General features: G+C 35.6%; 1 protein-coding gene across 5 annotated transcripts in view; it reads right to left on the bottom strand.

Annotated features, from left to right (window-relative positions):
* Positions 1–20,558, bottom strand: part of LOC127861998 (general transcription factor 3C polypeptide 3-like) — a 61,040-nt gene that overhangs the window by 17,854 nt on the left and 22,628 nt on the right. For all 5 annotated transcript variants that reach the window (XR_008040391.1, XR_008040392.1, XM_052400843.1 and 2 more), the window contains 7 exons: positions 11,493–11,673; positions 10,385–10,416; positions 8,957–9,077; positions 5,810–5,902; positions 4,329–4,405; positions 1,273–1,377; positions 910–996 (listed from right to left, as the gene is read on the bottom strand). Coding sequence is in view for 3 of the 5 variants with exons in the window: in XM_052400843.1 (XP_052256803.1) it covers positions 910–996; positions 1,273–1,377; positions 4,329–4,405; positions 5,810–5,902; positions 8,957–9,077; positions 10,385–10,416; positions 11,493–11,673 (696 nt within the window). In the remaining 2 variants the exon portion in view is untranslated. The remainder of the gene's footprint in view (positions 1–909; positions 997–1,272; positions 1,378–4,328; positions 4,406–5,809; positions 5,903–8,956; positions 9,078–10,384; positions 10,417–11,492; positions 11,674–20,558) is intronic.

Consider the following 20,558-nt stretch of genomic DNA (forward strand, 5'->3'; position numbering starts at 1 on the left):
TTGCAAATGCTCACCTCAATGACAATATGCCTTGCAAATGCTCACCTCAATGATAATATGCCTTGAAAATGCTCCCCTCAATGACAATATGCCTTGCAAATGCTCACCTGAATGACAATATGCCTTGCAAATGCTCACCTCAATGACAATATGCTTTGCAAATGCTAACCTCAATGACATTATGCCTCGAAAGTGCTCACCTCAATGAAAATATGCCTTGCAAATGCTCACCTCAATGACAATATGCCTTGAAAATGCTCACCTCAATGACAATATGCCTTGCAAATGCTCACCTCAATGACAATATGCCTTGAAAATGCTCACCTCAATGACAATGTGCCTTGAAAATGCTCACCTCAATGACAATTTGCCTTGCAAATGCTCACCTTAATGACAATATGCCTTGCAAATGCTCACCTCAATGACAATATGCCTTGAAAATGCTCACCTCAATGACAACATGCCTTAAAAATGCTCACCTCAATGACAATATGCCTTGCAAATGCTCACCTCAATGACAATATGCCTTGAAAATGCTCACCTCAATGACAACATTCCTTGAAAATGCTCACTTCAATGACAATATGCCTTGCAAACGCTCACCTCAATGACAATATGCCTTGCACTCACCTCAATGACAATATGCCTTGAAAATGCTCCCCTCAATGACAATATGCCTTGCAAATGCTCACCTCAATGACAATATGCCTTGCAAATGCTCACCTCAATGACAATATGCCTTGCAAATGCTCACCTCAATGACATTATGCCTTGAAAGTGCTCACCTCAATGACAATATGCCTTGCAAATACTTACCTCAATGACAATATGCCTTGCAAATGCTCAACTCAATGACAATATGCCTTGAAACTGCTAAACTCAATGACAATATGCCATGCAAATGCTCACCTCAATGACAATATGCTTTGCAAATGTGTAGGCTTTCGTGGAATTCCTTGTCAAAATGGATGAAGACAAAATGAGCCACTCAAATTTCTGAAAAGTATCAAGAGGCACAAAATCAGATTTATGGGTTAGCTCCCTGTTGAGCAAAACATGTTTTCCAAATGTTTTTAAAAGATCAATATCGTCAAATAATACACATATATGTTAATAACATCTAGCTAAAAGTTTTATTTAGCCAAATGAATAGCATAACAAAATAATTAATAAAAGTGCTATTTTACACATTTTATATATAAAACAAACTTTTTTACATCATTAGCTAATTTAGCAAATGGCAGAAAATTTAGTGTTGATTATGGCACCTACTGGATTGGGTCGTTCAAAGTCGTGAAATACCGGACACAGCATTCCCAGGAAGGTAATCTCATCAAACTCCACTAGCTTGCCAGCTTTAATCAGTAAATCACTAACCTGCAATAAAAAAATGTATAATGGTGCAATTAAAGTGATATTATGGGCATTTTTCACTGTTGAATTGAGCTGAAAAGAATTAACAGGTCAAAAGAGTTAGTTAAAATGTGCTAACTGACCAATAATCTGCAACTCATCTTGCTACTAGTTGTTTATAACAAACATATATTATATTCGATATTTTACATATTTCACCCAGACCTCTAAGCCGAAATGATCCGTAAAAGAAAATGCTGTCTTTGTGTCGTATGAACAAATCTGCACTAAAACAAGATTTAGATTCACAATGTAAATCGAATCAATTCTGTCGTCAGTTGTCAAAACAAAAGTACGGTTGATATTCAAATGCATTATTTTTCACTTTCCGGAATATTGTTTTAGTATCTTGATGCTGCATTAATAAATATAAGTGTATATGAATAGAGAACACCAAAAATAAACAACGGTTGCGATAGACGCCTATAAACTGTAAGATGCCCATAATATCACTTTAAATGTTTTTGAGGACAGGTCCTGTCCAACAAGTGTTTGTCATACCTGTGATTCCAGTAAATTAAATTCCCATAGGAACCTTTCTTTGAGATGGCCAACATAAATGATTTTTTTTAACTTTCCTTTATTTCAGATCATGCAAGCCTAGTTAACATTTAAAATTAGGGATCAGAACAAATTACCGTATATCTTCGATTGTAAGACGGATTGACTATAAGACGAGACCCCAACTTTAGGCCCCAGATCGGATGTATTTTGCGTGGCCTCACTAATAAGACGAGGCAATTTTTTAGGACGAAAATCAGTAAAATTTCAACAGTCAAAATACCCGTAATGGTTTACACAATGCATGTTTTACGGCCCACCCCTAGGTGGCAACATGTCACTATCTATCTATAATTTTAGGGGTTAATTGCAGCTTTATGGCTTTGTTGTACCTACCACATTAATGGGTCCGTACAGTGTACTTCACCTCGATAAAATCATGGCAAGAGACCTAAGAGGCTGATGATAGTCAAAGGGTGTTATCCTGCTGGAAATTGTGCTTTATATGCATAATATTATCAAAACATTTTTTTCGACACGTAAAATGTTAAAACAAATTTATATTTAATTCGTAACAAATATACCACAAGTACAAATGTTCTGCTAAATTCCCAAATGAGAATAATAATTTGTAATTCGAAACACACTTCCGATTTTTTTAATGTTAACACGACGTTTACAAATGCTTCCAATATAGTCATCATGTATATTTCGCGACAAAAGAGCGCAAAAAATTATGCGGCATGGAAAGCGTGTGTGCATTGATTTTTTTAAACAAACTGTGTAGCGCAGAGAACATTGAATTCGGTTGATTTCGGTTTAATGTTTCTTTGGTATTTTTAACACAATAATATCGCAAATAATTTGATTTTTTTCTTCTACATTAATTTCAAATCAAACACGCCGTATCCTTATCGTTACGGTCTATTAGCTGAGTAATTATTGCAACAGTTATTGTACTGTATACTGATTCAAGAGAACATCTGGACAGAACTGGATTAAGTGTTGGGTGTTATGAAAACACGCATAGCACGTCTACTTACCTATTGTGTAGACAGCTGTCTGCGGTGTTTAGACAAAAGGAATAAAACATGTGTGATTGCAACTCTGCCGATTTTGTCCATAATTACCGGTAATACATTGTTTTGAATGTCATTATTTTAATCAATGCATTCTTATTAATGTTATGGAAAAAATTAATAAATGAACTTTTAATTTTTATTTGATATTAAACTGGTGAGTATTCCAAACAGACATATCATTTATAATATATAATAACAAAAGGATATAAGCGGCAAATCATGTATCTAAACAAAAGTAGTTTCTTTTCTTCGTCAGAAATAGGGTTATCACTTTACAAATATTGGTAAAAAAAAACTCTTAGCATGCTCTTATGAGACGACCCCCAACTTTATGCCTTAAAAAATCGGGAAAAAAACCCGTCTTACAATCGAAGAAATACGGTATTCAAATACAGTAAAACCTATTAAGACCACCAGTGGGACTTTTGAAAAGTGGTCGTAACTGTGAAATAATTTGTTGTGTTTAATCTTTAAAGTGTGAACCAAACAATAACCAATGTTCAAAGAATCGATCATATTAACAAATTATCAACCAAGAATGGTTAAAAAGAAAAACAAGGACAGAAAATCTTAGACCTCCCAGTCGATGACAATTATGTTGCCGTTAATTGAATTGGGTCACAATGGCTTCGTACACAAACCCGATCGAACCACAACCCCCTATTGAGTAAGGTGTTAAAGTTACTGGTGCTTTTACGGGTGTCGATTTAGAGCTTTTTTTGGTACTAATTAAAGTGGTCGTAATAGCTGTTAGCAGATTGGTAGAATCAATAAGTGTTGTGACCATTAAAATATAAATGGAAAAATTTGGTACTGAAAAATGGTGGTCATCGTAGCGAGTTGTTCGTAATGACGGGGTGGTAATTTAGAGAGTTTTTACTGTATTTGAAAATCAGCCAAATATTCAAATCCAAAATGCATAGTCGAATATTTGATTCTAATACAAAGAAACTTCCAAAATATGTATAAGAGCAAATTTGTAGTTTAGGTTTACAAGATGATAATTGGCATACAAAAGAATGTCGTGAGAGGTTAAACAAATTTAAAGGACTGGAGGGAAAAAAATTACTTGTGCATATTAAAGTTAGGTCTATGACTAATGCTATAACAAGAAAAACATTAAGTTAAAAACCTGCTTAACACATCATCATTATACTGATGTTCAGAAGATTCGAGAAACTTAACGGTATCATAATGATCTCAGAAACAATTACCAAAATTGCAAAGCTGATTAGATATTCTGACGCAAACATATTAAGCTGACCTTAACAAACAGCAACCATAAATCATAAACGCAGATAACATATATAGACGCAAAAACATGATACTTACCTTCACAAACAGATCCCATAAATCATCAAAGTTTATCAGATGCTTATAAGCAATTTGCATTTTCAACACATTACGATCTGGAAAGAGAAATAATTCTATTATGATTGTATTCACTATTCTGACACACAAAGAGTGTTGTTAACCTCGAAGTACTAAATCCTATTGGCTAAGAAAGCTTCATGTTGATTGGCTGGCAGCATTCTAAACTAGATATCACTATATGAATATTTTATTTTCAAGTTATTTTTGCAAAAAAGAAATATCTAACAGCTTCTATCATCAGTTTTACCATTTTACATCCAGTTTTGACTCTAAATGACCAATAAACATTAGATTCATTTCTCAATGACCTACTTACATTATGTTTATTTGTTTATTTCTCATTTCTCAACAACTTTTGTTCACCGTTTACTCTAATTGAGTAACTAACAAACTAATATGTTTACTTACCCTGACAGTTTTCACTTTTCACACCTAATTACACTAGTTTTAACTGTCCCCGACCTACTTACACCAGTGTTCACTCTCTTTGACTTACTTACACAGTTTTTTTCACCTTTGTCTACCTTTTAACACATGTTTTTATTCTTCCTGACTCTCCCTGACCTTCTTACACCAGTTTTCATGATCACTATTAACTGACAAACTTCAGTTTCCACCCTCACTGACCTTCTTACTCCAGTTTCCACTCTCACTGATCTAATTACTCCTATTTTCACCCTCACTGACCTTCTTACTCCAGTTTTTTACTCTCACTGATCTAATTACTCCTATTTCCACCCTCACTGACCTTCTTACTCCAGTTTTCACTCTCACTGATCTAATTACTCCTATTTCCACCCTCACAGACCTTTTTACTCCATTATTCACACTCTTTGACCTACTTACCCTAGTTTTCACTCTCACTGACCTATTTACCCCAGTTTTCACTCTCCGTGACTTACTTAGTTTCCACTCTCACCACCCTACTTACCTCAGTTTCCACACACCCTGACCTTCTTACCCCAGTTTCCAAACTACATGTCCTATGAACCCCAGTTTCCACTCTCCCTTTCCTACTTTTTCAATTTTCACTCTCTCTAATCTACTAACTCCTGTTTTTACTCTCACATATCTACTTACACCAGTATTCAAACAACCTGAATTACTTACTCTAGTTTCCACTCTCCCTGACCTACTTACACAATTTTCCACTCACACTGACCTACTTACTCCAGTTCCATTCTCACTGACCTACTTACTCCAGTTTCCACTCTCACTGACCTACTTACCTCAGTTTCCACTCTCCCTGACCTACTTACATCCGTTTCCATTCTCCTCGACCTAATTACACCAGTTTCCATTCTCCATGACCTACTTAAATCATTTTATACTCTTCATGACCTACTTATGCCAGTTTCCACTCTCCCTGACCAAACTACATACTTTTCCACAATCTCTAACCTAACTACATCATTTTAATCTCTGCATGACATACTTACACCAGTTTCCAGACTCCTTGAGCTTGCTATTGAAGTGGGCAATAAGGGTGTCCTTTCTGTGCTTGTATGTCCGTATGGCTTGAAGATTGGTCACTGAGAAAACATTAATACAATGATAATTTACAATGTCTCCAAAAAGCATCTAAGACTTTTTTCTTTACTTGAACATGTCAAACCTTTCAAGATAGTGTTATACTATATAAACAAAAGCACCACATAGCGGGTGCCAACGCTCGGCTGTGGGTGCAGTTTTGAATAAATGAACTTGACCTTTGACCTAGTGACCCAAAAATGGGTGGCGTGTAGAACTCACCAAGGTGCACCTACATATGAAGTTTCAAAGTTGTAGGTGGAAGCACTTTGATTTTAGAGCCTATGTTAAAGTTTTATATTAGAGGTCACAGTGACCTTGACCTTTGACCTAGTGACCCAAAAATGGGTGTGGCGTGTAGAACTCATCAAGGTGCAGCTACATATAAAGTTTCAAAGTTGTAGGTGGAAGCACTTTGATTTTAGAGGCAATGTTTAGGTTTTAGCACGACACTGATGGTGGACGGCAGACAGCGAACGACAGGTTTGCTATGACAATATCTCTGGTTTTCTCCGAAACATGATGCTGCATTGGTCATTGTCGGCTCGGGTACTACTTACATGTACCCCAAGTAATAATAAGTATACTCACATGTACCACAGGTAAGGTAAATATACTTAAACATACCCGGTCGATATTAGACTGTACCAGAGTTGTATTCCCGCCCTAAATCAAATGTCGTAAAACGCACTACAGATTACATGTATTGTACATCTCAAACAAACTTCTCTTAAAAACAATTAGGCCTGAAAGGCCCAAAGTCGCTCACCTGAGGGAACAAGATATTATTGGGACAAATCTTCTAACCAAGTTTCACGAAGATCGGAAAATAAATGTGGCCTCTAGAGTGTTAACAAGGTTTTACTATAGCCATATAAGGAAATATACCCCACCCCTGGCAGCCATGTTTTTCAACCATCCAGCATCATTTTCGAACTCATCCAAGATATTATTGGGATGAATCTTCTGACCTAGTTTTATGAAGATCAGACAATAAATGTGCCTCTAGAGTGTTAACAAGATTTTACTATAGCCATATATAGCTATATAAGGAACAAGGGACAAAATTGTCACAAAACCAGGTTTTCATTGTGAAAAAAAATCTGATAAAGGGAGACAACTCAAACTGAACTTTTGAAATGAACAAACAAAATTAACCCCCTTTGTAAGTTTGTTTTAAAATAAATCTATTTTTAGTCGTGGCGACCTTGACATTGGAGATATTGACGTGATTCTTTCGTGCGACACACCGTCCCATGATGGTGAATAAATGTGCCAAATGATTTTAAAATCTCATAATGAATGACATAGTTTTAGCCCAGACAAGCTCATTTATGGCTATTTTTTACCTTTGAACTCAAAGTGTGACCTTGACCTTGGAGATATTGACCTAATTTTTTCGCGCGACACACCGTCTAATGTGCCAAATGATTTTAAAATCTCACAATGAACGACAAAGTTATGGCCCGGACAAGCTTGTTCCGCCCGCCCGCCAGCCCGCCAGCCAGCCAGCCAGCCAGCCAGCCCGCCCGCATTCGCCAATCTAATAACCAGTTTTTTTCTTCGGAAAACCTGGTTAAAAATGCCCCGCCCCTTGGAAGCCATGTTTTTCAAGCAAACGTAACCATTTTCGAACTTATCCAAGTAATCATTAAAACCAATCTTCTGACCATGAAGATTGGACAATAAATGTGGCCTCTAGAGAGTTAACAAGGCAAATGTTGACGCCGCACAACGGACAATGGACGACGGACAAAAAGCGATCACAAAAGCTCACCATGAGCACGTTGTGCTGAGGTGAGCTAAAAAATGCATCAACATGCGGTTTGAGTATGAGTTTCGATAATATAGAGGCCATTTTATAGAAAATTAACATATATGTGAACATAATTAATTAAAAAAAAATAGCCGAAAAGGACCAATTTAGCGTTAAAATTCCAGGATACATTTTATTATATTTTTCGTACCCGGGGTACATGTGAGTATATTTAAGAGTATCCGGGGTACATGTTAGTAGTACCCGAACCGACAATGACCAATCGAGCATAAATGACCATGTTAAGGAAACCACAAACAAATGTTTGTGATACAACGAAACACAAGGTTTCCTAACTTCATTATTATATGCCTTTCATAAATGATTTTTATTAATTTCAAATATCTTTGTGTTACCTCAATCTTACAACATAATGACACAAACTTTTATACTGTGAAACCATTTATTTTCATCACCACGAAATTTCGCCATTTAAAAAAAAACAACTTTTTGTAAGCAGTTAAATTCGCCAATGTTTGATTGTGAAAAAAAAATGCTTAAAAAATATTGCCTCATTAAATTATCTGATTTGTTTGTAATACATTTGATAAATTGTGGTAGAGAGAGGAGGAACTTGGGAGGAACTTGCAGTAGGTGGGCCCTGTTTATCACATGCCAATGAATACTCTCTGTAATCAGGTGATAGTAACTGGCCCTTATTTTTGTATCCCTTTAAGTAGTTCATTGTTTTGATAAGCAGATAAGTCGTACTGAATAAACATTAGCAACTAAAGCTGTTACCATTTATGTGCAATTGATCGTTTGAAACATTGACAGCTTTGACAAGTTTGATGAGGCATGTTTCATTTCATTGTTATTTGTTATTTATGCACAATATTGATTTAAATCTGAAAAAGTAACATTCAAAAAGAAATTAAATAAGTAATCAAGACGATTAAGATGCATGCAAACGCAGGGTAATTGTTAACAGAAATTCACTTTTATTTTCACGTGGTTTACAGAAAGTCCCCACACGGTCGTTATCCTCAATAATACTTTTATTTGGTTTTGATGATATAGAAAAATAAGTAAGGAGATATATAAATAATGGAGGCTTGACACAACTATGGTGTATTTGTAGGTTGTATTGAACTTGTTGCTTTAATAATCCACTCAGCCTGTGAGTTCGTGTAAAGCACAAAATAGTAATGTCAACCCCCTGAAATACAACCCAAATAAACACCATAATTATATAATATTTCCTATGCATGGGCTGGCAGGCTATAGCTATGCCACATACTGTTTTCTGCCTCCATGGTTTTCCACTCTTGGAAGAGCAGCTGTTTGAGGGTGACTACCAGGTCATCCAACTTGCCCTGGCTTATCAGCAGGAAGCACTTCTGTCGCAACATCTGCTGCTCCTAGCAATATACAGGAAACAATCCCTTCCAAAGTGAGTTGCGTTCCGTTCTGGGAAAACCGGGCTAAATGAATGTGCATAAGTGTCGTGTGTTCTCTGGAAGCACCGGCAGCCGGTACCTGTTACATTCAATCTAGATGCGGGCTACTTTTCCTCAAACTATCAATTGAAATGGTGCAAATACACCTGTTTTATTGCTTAGTTGCAGGCTACTTTGAAAATATAACTGGCCACTCAATTTTTAGCCCGTGCAGTTCAAACTTTCCGCTTTTATGAAATTTTTAGATTAAAATAAGTCGCATCTAAATGAAAATCCTGTGTATAGGAAAAGTGTCGTCCCTGATTAGCCTGTGTCAATTGCTGGGATGACACTTTAAGCACATGCATTTAGCCCAGTATTCCCAGAACCAGGCTCACGTGATCATGCTGGGATGACACTTTAAGCACATGCATTTAGCCCAGTATTCCCAGAACCAGGCTCACGTGATCATGCTGGGATGACACTTTAAGCACATGCATTTAGCCCAGTATTCCCAGAACCAGGCTCACGTGATCATGCTGGGATGACACTTTAAGCACATGCATTTAGCCCAGTATTCCCAGAACCAGGCTCACGTGATCATGCTGGGATGACACTTTAAGCACTTGCATTTAGCCCAGTATTCCCAGAACCAGGCTCACGTGATCATAGTCATGCTGGGATGACACTTTAAGCACTTGCATTTAGCCCAGTATTCCCAGAACCAGGCTCACGTGATCATAGTCATGCTGGGATGACACTTTAAGCACATGCATTTAGCCCAGTATTCCCAGAACCAGGCTCACGTGATCATAGTCATGCTGGGATGACACTTTAAGCACATGCATTTAGCCCAGTATTCCCAGAACCAGGCTCACATGATCATAGTCAGATGTTAATGATATCTCTGAAAACCAAGAAAATGTTACATCCCAGTCTGTATTAAACTAAAACATCTGGACATGCCCAGTTCAAAATCTACCAGCCCAAGGCTTCTGTTCTTGTTCTTATTTTGTTCCCTGTAATAGCTACTATGCTGTTTTTTCCTTCAGTTTTGTCATAGGGTCCAGGGGTGTGTATTGTTTGTTTTAGATGACTCAGTTTGAATTTCATTTTAAACTGAAACAACAACAATGGCAACAACAACAAGAAAGAAACAAACATAAAATGTCTTTCATGTAAGCAATATGCGACTAAACTTACATTTTGGAAATGTGAACATAAGCAATATGCGACTAAACTTACATTTTGGAAATGTGAACAAAGTAGGATAAATAACGAATACAAACCTCTTTAGTAAGAGTGCGTTCCTCAACATCTTCTGGAAAGAAACATAGATGAGTTTCTTTAAATTGCCTTAGAAAAATACAACATGAAATTAACAACATATTTGTTGCTCAGGCAACATTCACTTAAGTTGTCCAATCAGACAGAAAATGGCTTTATCATGTCATACTAGCATTCTAAGGATGTTCATAAATTTGCTATTGTTCAATCGCTTTTCTAAAAATTCTTGGATTATATTTGATATAGTTGACTTTTTGCTGTACATTTGCATTTCTTATTACAGCAACTTCTATTCACACAAATAAAGTGTTTTGTTCACCTTTGGAAACAGGTGAAGGGGCCCCTCAAAGGGAAAACTTTATGATACAATGTTTGCTATAAATATATTTATTAAAATTTGATGAATCACTAACTTGTTTTGCCTGCAAAAATGTGAGATAGTGCACAAATAATCCTGTTATGTTGTCTGTTAATGTCAGATTTTTTCAAAACCAGGCCTGCATGTTTAAGAAAAATTGAAGGTATATTATTGGGGAAAAAAATGAGCCATTCCAAGTCAAAACCTGTCCTATTTACTCTATGATACAGCTTTTATTTGTGTTCATAAATTGTATTATCAGACTTTCCAAAGGCTTTAAATTATGCAAAAAATACATGCATTGATTTGGAACAGCTCAAATTGATTGCAAGCAGAAAAAACTGGGCCAAGTTTCAGCCACAAACAGGTATTGAAAAGGCTAACTGACCATGCCCATTGGGCCTTGAAAACAGACTGACCATATTCACAGGCCTATAAACACACATGGACCATGTTCAATGGCCTTTACACACACTGACCATGTTCAAGAGCATATCAACACACACTGACCATGTCCAAGGGCTTATAAACACACACTGCCCATGTTCAAGGGCATATGAACACACACTGAACATGTCCAATGGCTTATAAACACACACTGCCCATGTTCAAGGGCATATGAACACACACTGACCATGTTCAAGGGCCTATAAACACACACTGACCATGTTCAAGGGCCAATAAACACACACTGACCATGTTCAAGGGCCTATAAACACACACTGACCATGTTCAACAGCTTATAAACACACCATGTTCAAGGGCTTCTAAAGCCTCATCATGCTTGCCAAGCTGCTGCTGAAGGGCGGACAGTGACATCCTGGCGCCGATGTGAGACGGAGCCAGCCTCACAACACATTGGTACGCCTGCACTGACCCGTGGATGTCCTTGAGACTCTTCAGGCATTCAGCGTACCGGAGCAACACGGCAGCCTGATGTACACAGCAAGAATAATTGATAAAATTGAATGCATAAAAAAACAGAAAAACAAGGGCTGTTTGTAAAACATGCATGCCCCCCATATGGGCTGTCAGTTGTAGTGGCAGCCATTGTGTGAATACGTTTTTTGGCACTGTGACCTTGACATTTGACCTAGTGACCTGAAAATCAATTGGGGTCAACTGCGAGTCACGATCAATGCACTTATGATGTTTCATAATCCTAGGCGTAAGCTTTCTTGAGTTATCATCCGGAAACCATTTCAATGTGTCAAGTCACCATGACCTTGACCTTTGACCTAGTGACCTGAGAGTCATGGGGTAATCTGCGAGTCATGATCAATGTACCTATGAAGTTTCATGATCGCGTAAGCGTTCTTGAGTTATCATCCGGAAACCATTTTTCTAAGTTGAGTCACCGTGACCTTGACCTTTGACCTAGTGACCGGAAAATCAATAGGGGTCATCTGCGAGTCATGATCAATGTACCTATGAAGTTTCATGATCCTAGGCATAAGCGTTCTTGAGTTATCATCCAGAAACCATTTTACTATTTCGGGTCACCGTGACCTTGACCTTTGACCTACTGACCTCAAAATCAATAGGGGTCATCTGCGAGTCATGATCAATGTACCTATGATGTTTCATGATCCTAGGAATAAGCGTTCTTGAGTTATCATCTGGAAACCATTTTACTATTTCGGGTCACTGTGACCTTGATCTTTGACCTAGTGACCTGAAAATCAATAGGGGTCATCTGTGAGTCATGATCAATGTACCTATGAAGTTTCATGATCCTAGGCATAAGCGTTCTTGAGTTATCATCCGGAAACCATCTGGTGGACGGACGGACATACGGACCGACATGTGCAAAACAATATACCCCCTCTTCTTCGAAGGGGGGCATAATAAAATAATCTGAAACTAAAGATCTCACTGAAGATAATGGGCCCGTTTCATAAACAATTCTTAAGTTTTTCATAAGAATTCTGCGATTCTTAACTACGAATGTTCTTACGCCAATTCTTACGATCGTTTCATAAACACGTTGACAAACTTAAGAATTCTTACACATCTTAGGAACGTTAAACCAGTCTACGTGCTTCAATTGAAGGTTTGAAAAGACATAACACTATACTTTGGCGCCATCTGTCAGATTAAGTCTACAAAAGTCAATACAGCCTAATGATTACGCATATATTTTATTTTCCTTTTTTAAGTTTATTTGTTGATATTCAAATACCCTTTTATTGGGGTTAAAATGGCGTAGAGTAAAATGCTGAAAGTTACTGTCAACGTTGGATATATTGACCCTGATTTACAACGGAGCGCAGGTTATATTATATGGATCGAGATGTAGAATATCTTCATTAAGAAGATGGCATTCCGCATCAGGTAAGATTATGAATCTGCATGACATTGTTATAAAAATCGCATTTGTAAACATTGACATCTAATGTTTTGTTTTGGAAGGTAAATAAATGTTAAAACTGGCTAAATTGTAATTTTCTTATAATTTTAAATGGAATTCTACAGTATGTCATTTAAGTTGTAGCTACTAACTTTGTTTATATGTCAGACGGCAATATTAGTAAAGATATTTGTATGTTTGAGCTATTTTGTCAAAACTTTACGTATGAATACATGTTGTATTGATTTAAATCAATAACAGCTGCTTTAATTACATTAATGTTTAAATTTGTGTTTATTGTTTTACAGGCACTTATGTTAAGATAACTAAGAAAAAATAAATAGACAAAACCTTCTTTAGATAGGCTGTTACTTACGCTTGATTGGTTGTTGTTGGCTGGGTACTACATAAATGTACCTCGGGTACTCTTAAGTATCTTAAATGTAACCCGGGTACAAAAAAGATGCTAACATGTACCCGGCCAATTTAGACTGTACCCGAGTTTTAATCCCGCCCTAAATCGGATATCGTAAAGCGCACAAAAGAATGCGAAACAATATTCTCTTTGAACAAAACCTTCCTAAACATGCCTTTTTGATTAGGAGTTTCAATAATATAGAGGCCATTGTACAGAATATTGACATAAATATTAACACATTTAAATGTGTTAGATTTTGGGGGTACGTTTCAGTATATTTTTCGTAACCAGGGTACATTTAAGTATACTGAAGGGTACCTGGGATACATTTAAGTATAGTACCCAAGCCGACAATGACCAATCGACGTTACTTACTTGCGTGTGTGGACACTACTATATTCAAATCAATAATAATTTAATTATGCTTTGGTAAGACATATTTTCTGAATTATAAAATATTTTGTAAAAAGTAAGATTTTTATATAATGTCTTATTTCAGGAACCTATACTTAAATTCTGCAAAAAAAGTGAAATTTTATCTTTTTATTTTCTTTATAAAAGTATTTCTTCATCAAGTCAGCAACAGTCAATCTTGTTTTTTAACAACAGTGTTTTGATTATGGAAGTGTGATAATAATGACCTTTTTTTGTGTGTTTAGTATACAACAGATATTTCATAAAGTATATAAAGGCGATTCAATTTAACTACCTGCGCAGATGCATCCTGGGTGGAAGAAATTATGATTTACTTGGGCAACAGATTAGTCAACTGCATGTACATGTAATAACTTATGTTTTGTATATGCCGTTAATGACTTTTATTAGTATTAGATTTCATACCCATTTACAATACTTTGTACATGAAACTTCAATTTTGTTAATACATAGGCATCTGAACAATAAACAAGAGCTGTCAGAGGACAGCGCGCTCGACTATTCGAGTGCTTGACAGTATAACGTAAGCAATCATGGGGAAATTGTTCATATTCAAGAATTTATTAGATGATCTTTCAAAAATAAAAAAAGGAAAAAAACAATGATTTTTTTTTTTTTTGGGGGGGGGGGGGGGATTGAGAGGGGGTATAATGTGGGGTGTGGTCATTTATTAGACGATCTTTCAAAAATAAAAAAGGAAAAAAATAATTTTTGGATGGGGTAGGGGGGGGGGGGGTGAGAGGGGGTATAATGTGGGGTGGGGTAATTTATTAGATGATGTTTAAAAAAATAAAAAAAAATGGGGGGGGGTAGGGGGGTGGGGGTGAGAGGGGGTTATAATGTAGGGTGTGGTAATTTATTAGATGATGTTTAAAATATATATATATATTTTGGGGGGGGAGGAATGTTGGGGGGGGGGGGCGGGGGAAGGGATACTGGGTAGGGGCGTGGGGTATTGTTTGGGTGGAATCCATTGTGGTATTCAGGTAAGTGTTGTTTTGTCAAAGTAATAATAAAATGTGATCATAAATAAAGAAGTTATGGCAATTTAAGCAAAATGTTTAATTATCTAAGTGTAAAAGGGGCCATAATTATGTCAAAATGCTTGATACAGTGGTCTGCTCTTGTTTATAGGTTGGGATCATGTTGGTAAACAAGTATGCAACGTTTAGAAGCAATGTGTCAAAGGATATAGGAAATTTTTGGGATAGAACGCAAACTTTAAAATAGATTTATCAATAATATGCATATTCTAAGTATAAAAGGGGCAATAATTATGACAAAATGCTTTATAGAGTTGTCTGCTTTTGTTTATAGGTTGGGGGGATGTTGGTAAACAAGTATGCAAAATATGTCAAGGGACAATGAAAATAAATGGGGTAGTACGAAAACTTTAACATTTGCTGCATATTATAAGTGGAAAAAGGGCCATAATTATGACAAAATGCTTGATATAATTGTCTGCTCTTGTTTATAGGTTGGGGTCATGTTGGAAAACAAGTATGCAAAATATGAAAGCAATATGTCAAGGGACAATGAAAATAATTGGGGTAGTACGAAAACTTTAACATTTGCACGCTTACGGAACGGAACGGAAACGCCGACGCCGGGGTGAGTAGGATAGCTCCACTATATATATTTCATATATATAATAGTCGAGCTAAAAAGTACAAATAAAAACAATATTTTTAGTTTGATTCTTTTTGTTACTTTTAGTAGGAAGTTTTAATTAAGAATTTGCATGTGTAGGGTTTCCATTGAAGACAAAGATTTCATAACATATCTAAATTAATATAATAACTTGGTGCATCCTGATGATTAACATGCATCCTGATGATTAACAGCCATAAGAGTTTCAATCATGATTGACAGTTTTGTTTCATTCCAAATTAATTAAGGATACATTACATTTTTGCGTTGGTACTTTTTAAATTCTTTTTTTTTAAAGAAATGCTGATGTGGAATCAATAAAAAGGAGTTCCTGGGTCTCTTCTCTATGAAGACATAGAGCTTGTCTGAGATTAAGATGCGATGTACTTTTTTTAATGAGAAAATCTGTGAATATTTATTCTAACAATAGAAATTAAAACCCAAAATATTAAGTAGAGAACATTTTCATGTACATGCTGGAATTTCATTCTAACAGTAAAAACTGAAATGACTTAAAATTATTTTTTCATTATAGTAATATTTGTATAAACTGTTATTTTTGAATAACAACAAAATAATAACCTTATTTATTTGATTTTTATTGCTATGTCTTACTATGAGTAACAAAATTTGCTAATAAGATGTATCAATGCCATAACATATGGCATACTTTTTACTTCAAAAAAGGGATGCATAAAATTGAGTGTTGGACACATTTAATGTTTGGTTCTGTTGTAATGGTTATCAAAATAATAATATCAATAAAACCGGTATGCTCACATCTTTAGGGTTTCAATATTTAAGGGACGTGTTCACAGGTTGATTAATTGCTGACTTATGACAGTAAAAGCCTTACATTGCTAGATTGAAACACAAAATAGAATTTGAGAAACAACAAGAGCTGTTTTTGTGAAACACAATGCCCCCTACTGCGCCGCTTTGAAGCCATATATTTGACATTTGACCTTGAAGGATGACCTTGACCTTGACATTTCACCTTTCCAAATGTGCAGCTCCATGAGATACGCATGCATGTCAAATATCAAGTTGCTATCTTCAATATTGCAAAATTTGACCATTGACCTTAACCTTTGACCTTGAAGGATGACCTTGACCTTTCACCACTCAAAATGTGCAGCTCCATGAGATATGCATGAATGCCAAATATCGAGTTGCTATCTTCAATATTGCTAAATTTTACCTTTGACCTTGACGTTGAAGAATGACCTTCACCTTGCACCACTCAAAATGTGCAGCTCCATGAGATGCAAATGCATGCCAAATTTGAAGTTGCTATCTTCAATATTGAAAAAGTTATGGCCAATGTTAAAGTTTTCAGACGGATAGACGCCATATATTTGACATTTGACCTTGAAGGATGACCTTGACCTTCACCTTTCACCATTCAAAATGTTCACCTCCATGAGATACAAACGCATGCCAAATATCAAGGTGCTGCCAAATATTAAGGTGCTATCTTCAATATTGCAAAAATTATGGCCAATGTTTAAGTTATCGGACGGACAGTTGCCATATATTTAACATTTGACTTTGAAGGATGACCTTCTACTTCACCTTTCACCACTCAAAATGTTCAGCTCCATGAGATACACAGGTATGCCAAATATCAAGTTGCTATCTTCAATATTGAAAAGTTATGGCTAATGTTAAAGTTTTCGGACAGACGGACAGATGCCATATATTTGACATTTGACCTTGAAGGATGACCTTGACCTTCACCTTTCACCACTCAAAATGTGCAGCTCCGTGAGATGCACATGCATGCCAAATATCAATTTGGTATGTTAAATATTGAAAAAGTTATGACGATTAAAGTTTTCAGACGGACGACGGACTGACATACTGACTGACGGACAGTTCAACTGCTATATGCCACCCTACCAGGGGCATAAAAACAACAATAGAACAAGGCACAAAATTGTCACAAAACCAGGCTTTCAACTCAAAGTGTGACCTCGACCTTGGAGATATCCGCGTAATTCTTTCGTGCGACACACCGTCTAATGATGTTGAACAAATGTGCCAAATGATTTTAAAATCTCACCATGAACGACATAGTTATGGCTCAGACAAGCTCATTTATGGCCATTTTTGACCTTTGAAATGAAACTCAAAATGTGACATTGACCTTGGAGATATCGACATAATTCTTTCGCGCGACACATCATCCAATGATGGTGAACAAATGTGCCAAATGATTTTAAAATCTCACAATCAACAACATAGTTATGGCCGGAACAAGCTTGTTTCGCAAGCCATCCCACCCGCCGACATTTGCCAATCTAATAACCAGTTTTTTCCTTCGGAAACCTGGTTAAAAATGTAATTCCCTGTGGGGGTCCTTATAATAACATTTAATTTGCCTTTACCACTCAGCCATCCTGAATATTATATTAAACATTCATTTTAAAATTCATACATCTGATCCATGTTATTTGATAGAATTTAATAGAAACAACAGGATAATGATTCAATCATTACTTTTTCGGCGTAAGCTGTATTAAGCCAGCTTTTCACCCTGACTTGACCTTTGTAAGTGTCCAATAATATTCAAATAAAATTTCCCGCGGCTAGGTACGAATGAATACACTTCATTTATTCCATTGGCTGATTTGAGTATAACACCAGAACATTGGAAACATATCCGCGTCTTTGTAACACTGTTTTACTGCATGAAACAATTTTATCTCTAATGAAAACGCTCAATAGATAGAACAGTTTTACAATCAATTTTCCACATAATACAGTTTGTGCGTTCACCTTTTATTTTCAGAGAATTACCAGCGTAAAAGCGTTTATACTAAAGGCTATATTCTCATATTTAGTACTTACTTGCATTGCATTTCAACCCGCGAGGTTTCGGGTCAATTCGCGGCCAGTGTGTGAAAGTCAGATATACAGTTCATTGCCGGAGTTCGTAGAAGGGGTTGCGATCTTTCATTGAAGGAAAAAATTGGAATCTATGCTATTTTTGTCTGATGGAGTAAATAGTTCGTTTAGTCGCTTTGTCGATATATCAATATTTTAGGCACAGCTGTTGCCTTGGTCGTGTACAGTTGGCGTAAACAAGCCGTCGTTTCAGCAGCAGAATTGTTACCTAACTTTAATGCATTGCATTCCAATCCGCAAGGTATCAAGGTCAGTTTGCGGTCAGTTGCAGAAATCTTTATATAAACGCCGTCTCGTAAACTTTGTGCACTTGAAGTCTGTTTTGATCAGAAAGATACTAAATAAAGATATTCGGCGATATTATTGTGGTATGTCAATCATCGATTTTTAATATGTTTTCAACATTTGCATGATAAGGACCAATTTTGATAAAATTAATTAGAAATATTTATCCATTTAGACCAGTTTATTAAGCATGAGCACAATAATTCACTATACTATAATTATGCAATTAAATAAGATTCGAGTATTGCCGGCTGACCTATATGCACTCGTTTATTTTCATGTTTCTTGTGTTTTTCTATTCTGTAAATATAGATATCTGAGTAATAATATTACATAAAGCAAAATAAGCCACGAAATCTGGCGCAACACCCCGTAATTGATTTGCTTGTGATGTAGCTAAGAACTGTGCAGAAAAAAGGCATCCCCTACTTTTTATCTCATAGAGATAACTTTTGATCGTTCATAAACATCGACCACAATCAACGCCGTATATCTTTTTTAAAGATATTTCTTGTTATAATTGTATTCATTACAAATGATGATAACTCATAAGATAAGCTGTATTTTCTGTTTGATTCTATATTATTTTTGGCTTTTGCTACTTGATTTACAGTATTGTTTTTATATTTTGTATCTTTGACTAAAATTTGGAAAATAATCCTTTTAACAGTCTGTGTACAATTCCCCTTGAACTTGATGCTTAGTTTTGTAAATGGAATGCATATCACCATTTTAAAACTTAATTAATGAGATTAAGTACTTGTTAAAAGTAAGGCCCAAAAACTTGCAAAGCCCTCTTTATTGTATCTCAAATTGTGAAAAGAAATTCTGTGATTTATATTTTTTTTTTGCTAAAATTGATTTACTTTTTTTCAGGAAATATTCTGATGAGTAATAATGCCTTACTAGTTATAAATACATGTAGTTTGTTTAAGTTTTTAATGCATTTTCTTGTACACATAAATAAAAAATATGAACACATACTTTTGTGTGTGTTGTGTTAACCCTTTACCACTTGGACACATAGTTTTACGCATTAGTAGTTCCTTAGAAAGTAAAACTGAATTAAAGTCCTTTCTTACTGGATTAAAGTTTTAAAGACTTCATTTGCAATCCCAAGATACTGATGAGCAGCAAACAGCATAAAACCTGGACAGACTGCGAGTTACTCACAGGCTGTTTTGATTTTATGCTGTTTGCACATAGCCATTTTCACTTTGCTTATGAGTGGGAAAGAGTACATTTGCTAGAATGGCAATCAAATTATTTAAATAATTCCATTTTTTTCTTTCAACATTTTGAACACCATATGAACTCAAAACATTGAAATAAATGTACTTTTTAATTACATGGTATGTCATAAATTATATACTGGTATAAATACACAAGTCTAATATAATTATTCAATACAGTGTATGTGTTTAAACATCAATTAATGAAAAACTATTAAAGATTTTAACATAATTATTTAGATTCTCAAATTTATCTTTTAAAAAAAGCAAAACATTGAAATGTTGTTTTTTTAATACCATGCACTGATATCTGAGGCCCATATAACAAAATTTAATATTTGACTTATACCAAAAGATTTATATTATTACATTACATTTTTGATATTTGAAATTTCATTGTATGCGAACATGAATATAGAAAAGGATAAATATATGGAAACATGCAGGAATAAATTGAGTACGTGCCGCCTTAAGTTTTGTTCATAATTATATTGATTTAGCAAGATGTGAAGAACTTTTCAATGAATTCAATTATATT

The sequence above is a fragment of the Dreissena polymorpha genome, chromosome 16, assembly GCF_020536995.1.
Source record: "Dreissena polymorpha isolate Duluth1 chromosome 16, UMN_Dpol_1.0, whole genome shotgun sequence".
Taxonomy (NCBI): Eukaryota; Metazoa; Mollusca; class Bivalvia; order Myida; family Dreissenidae; genus Dreissena; species Dreissena polymorpha.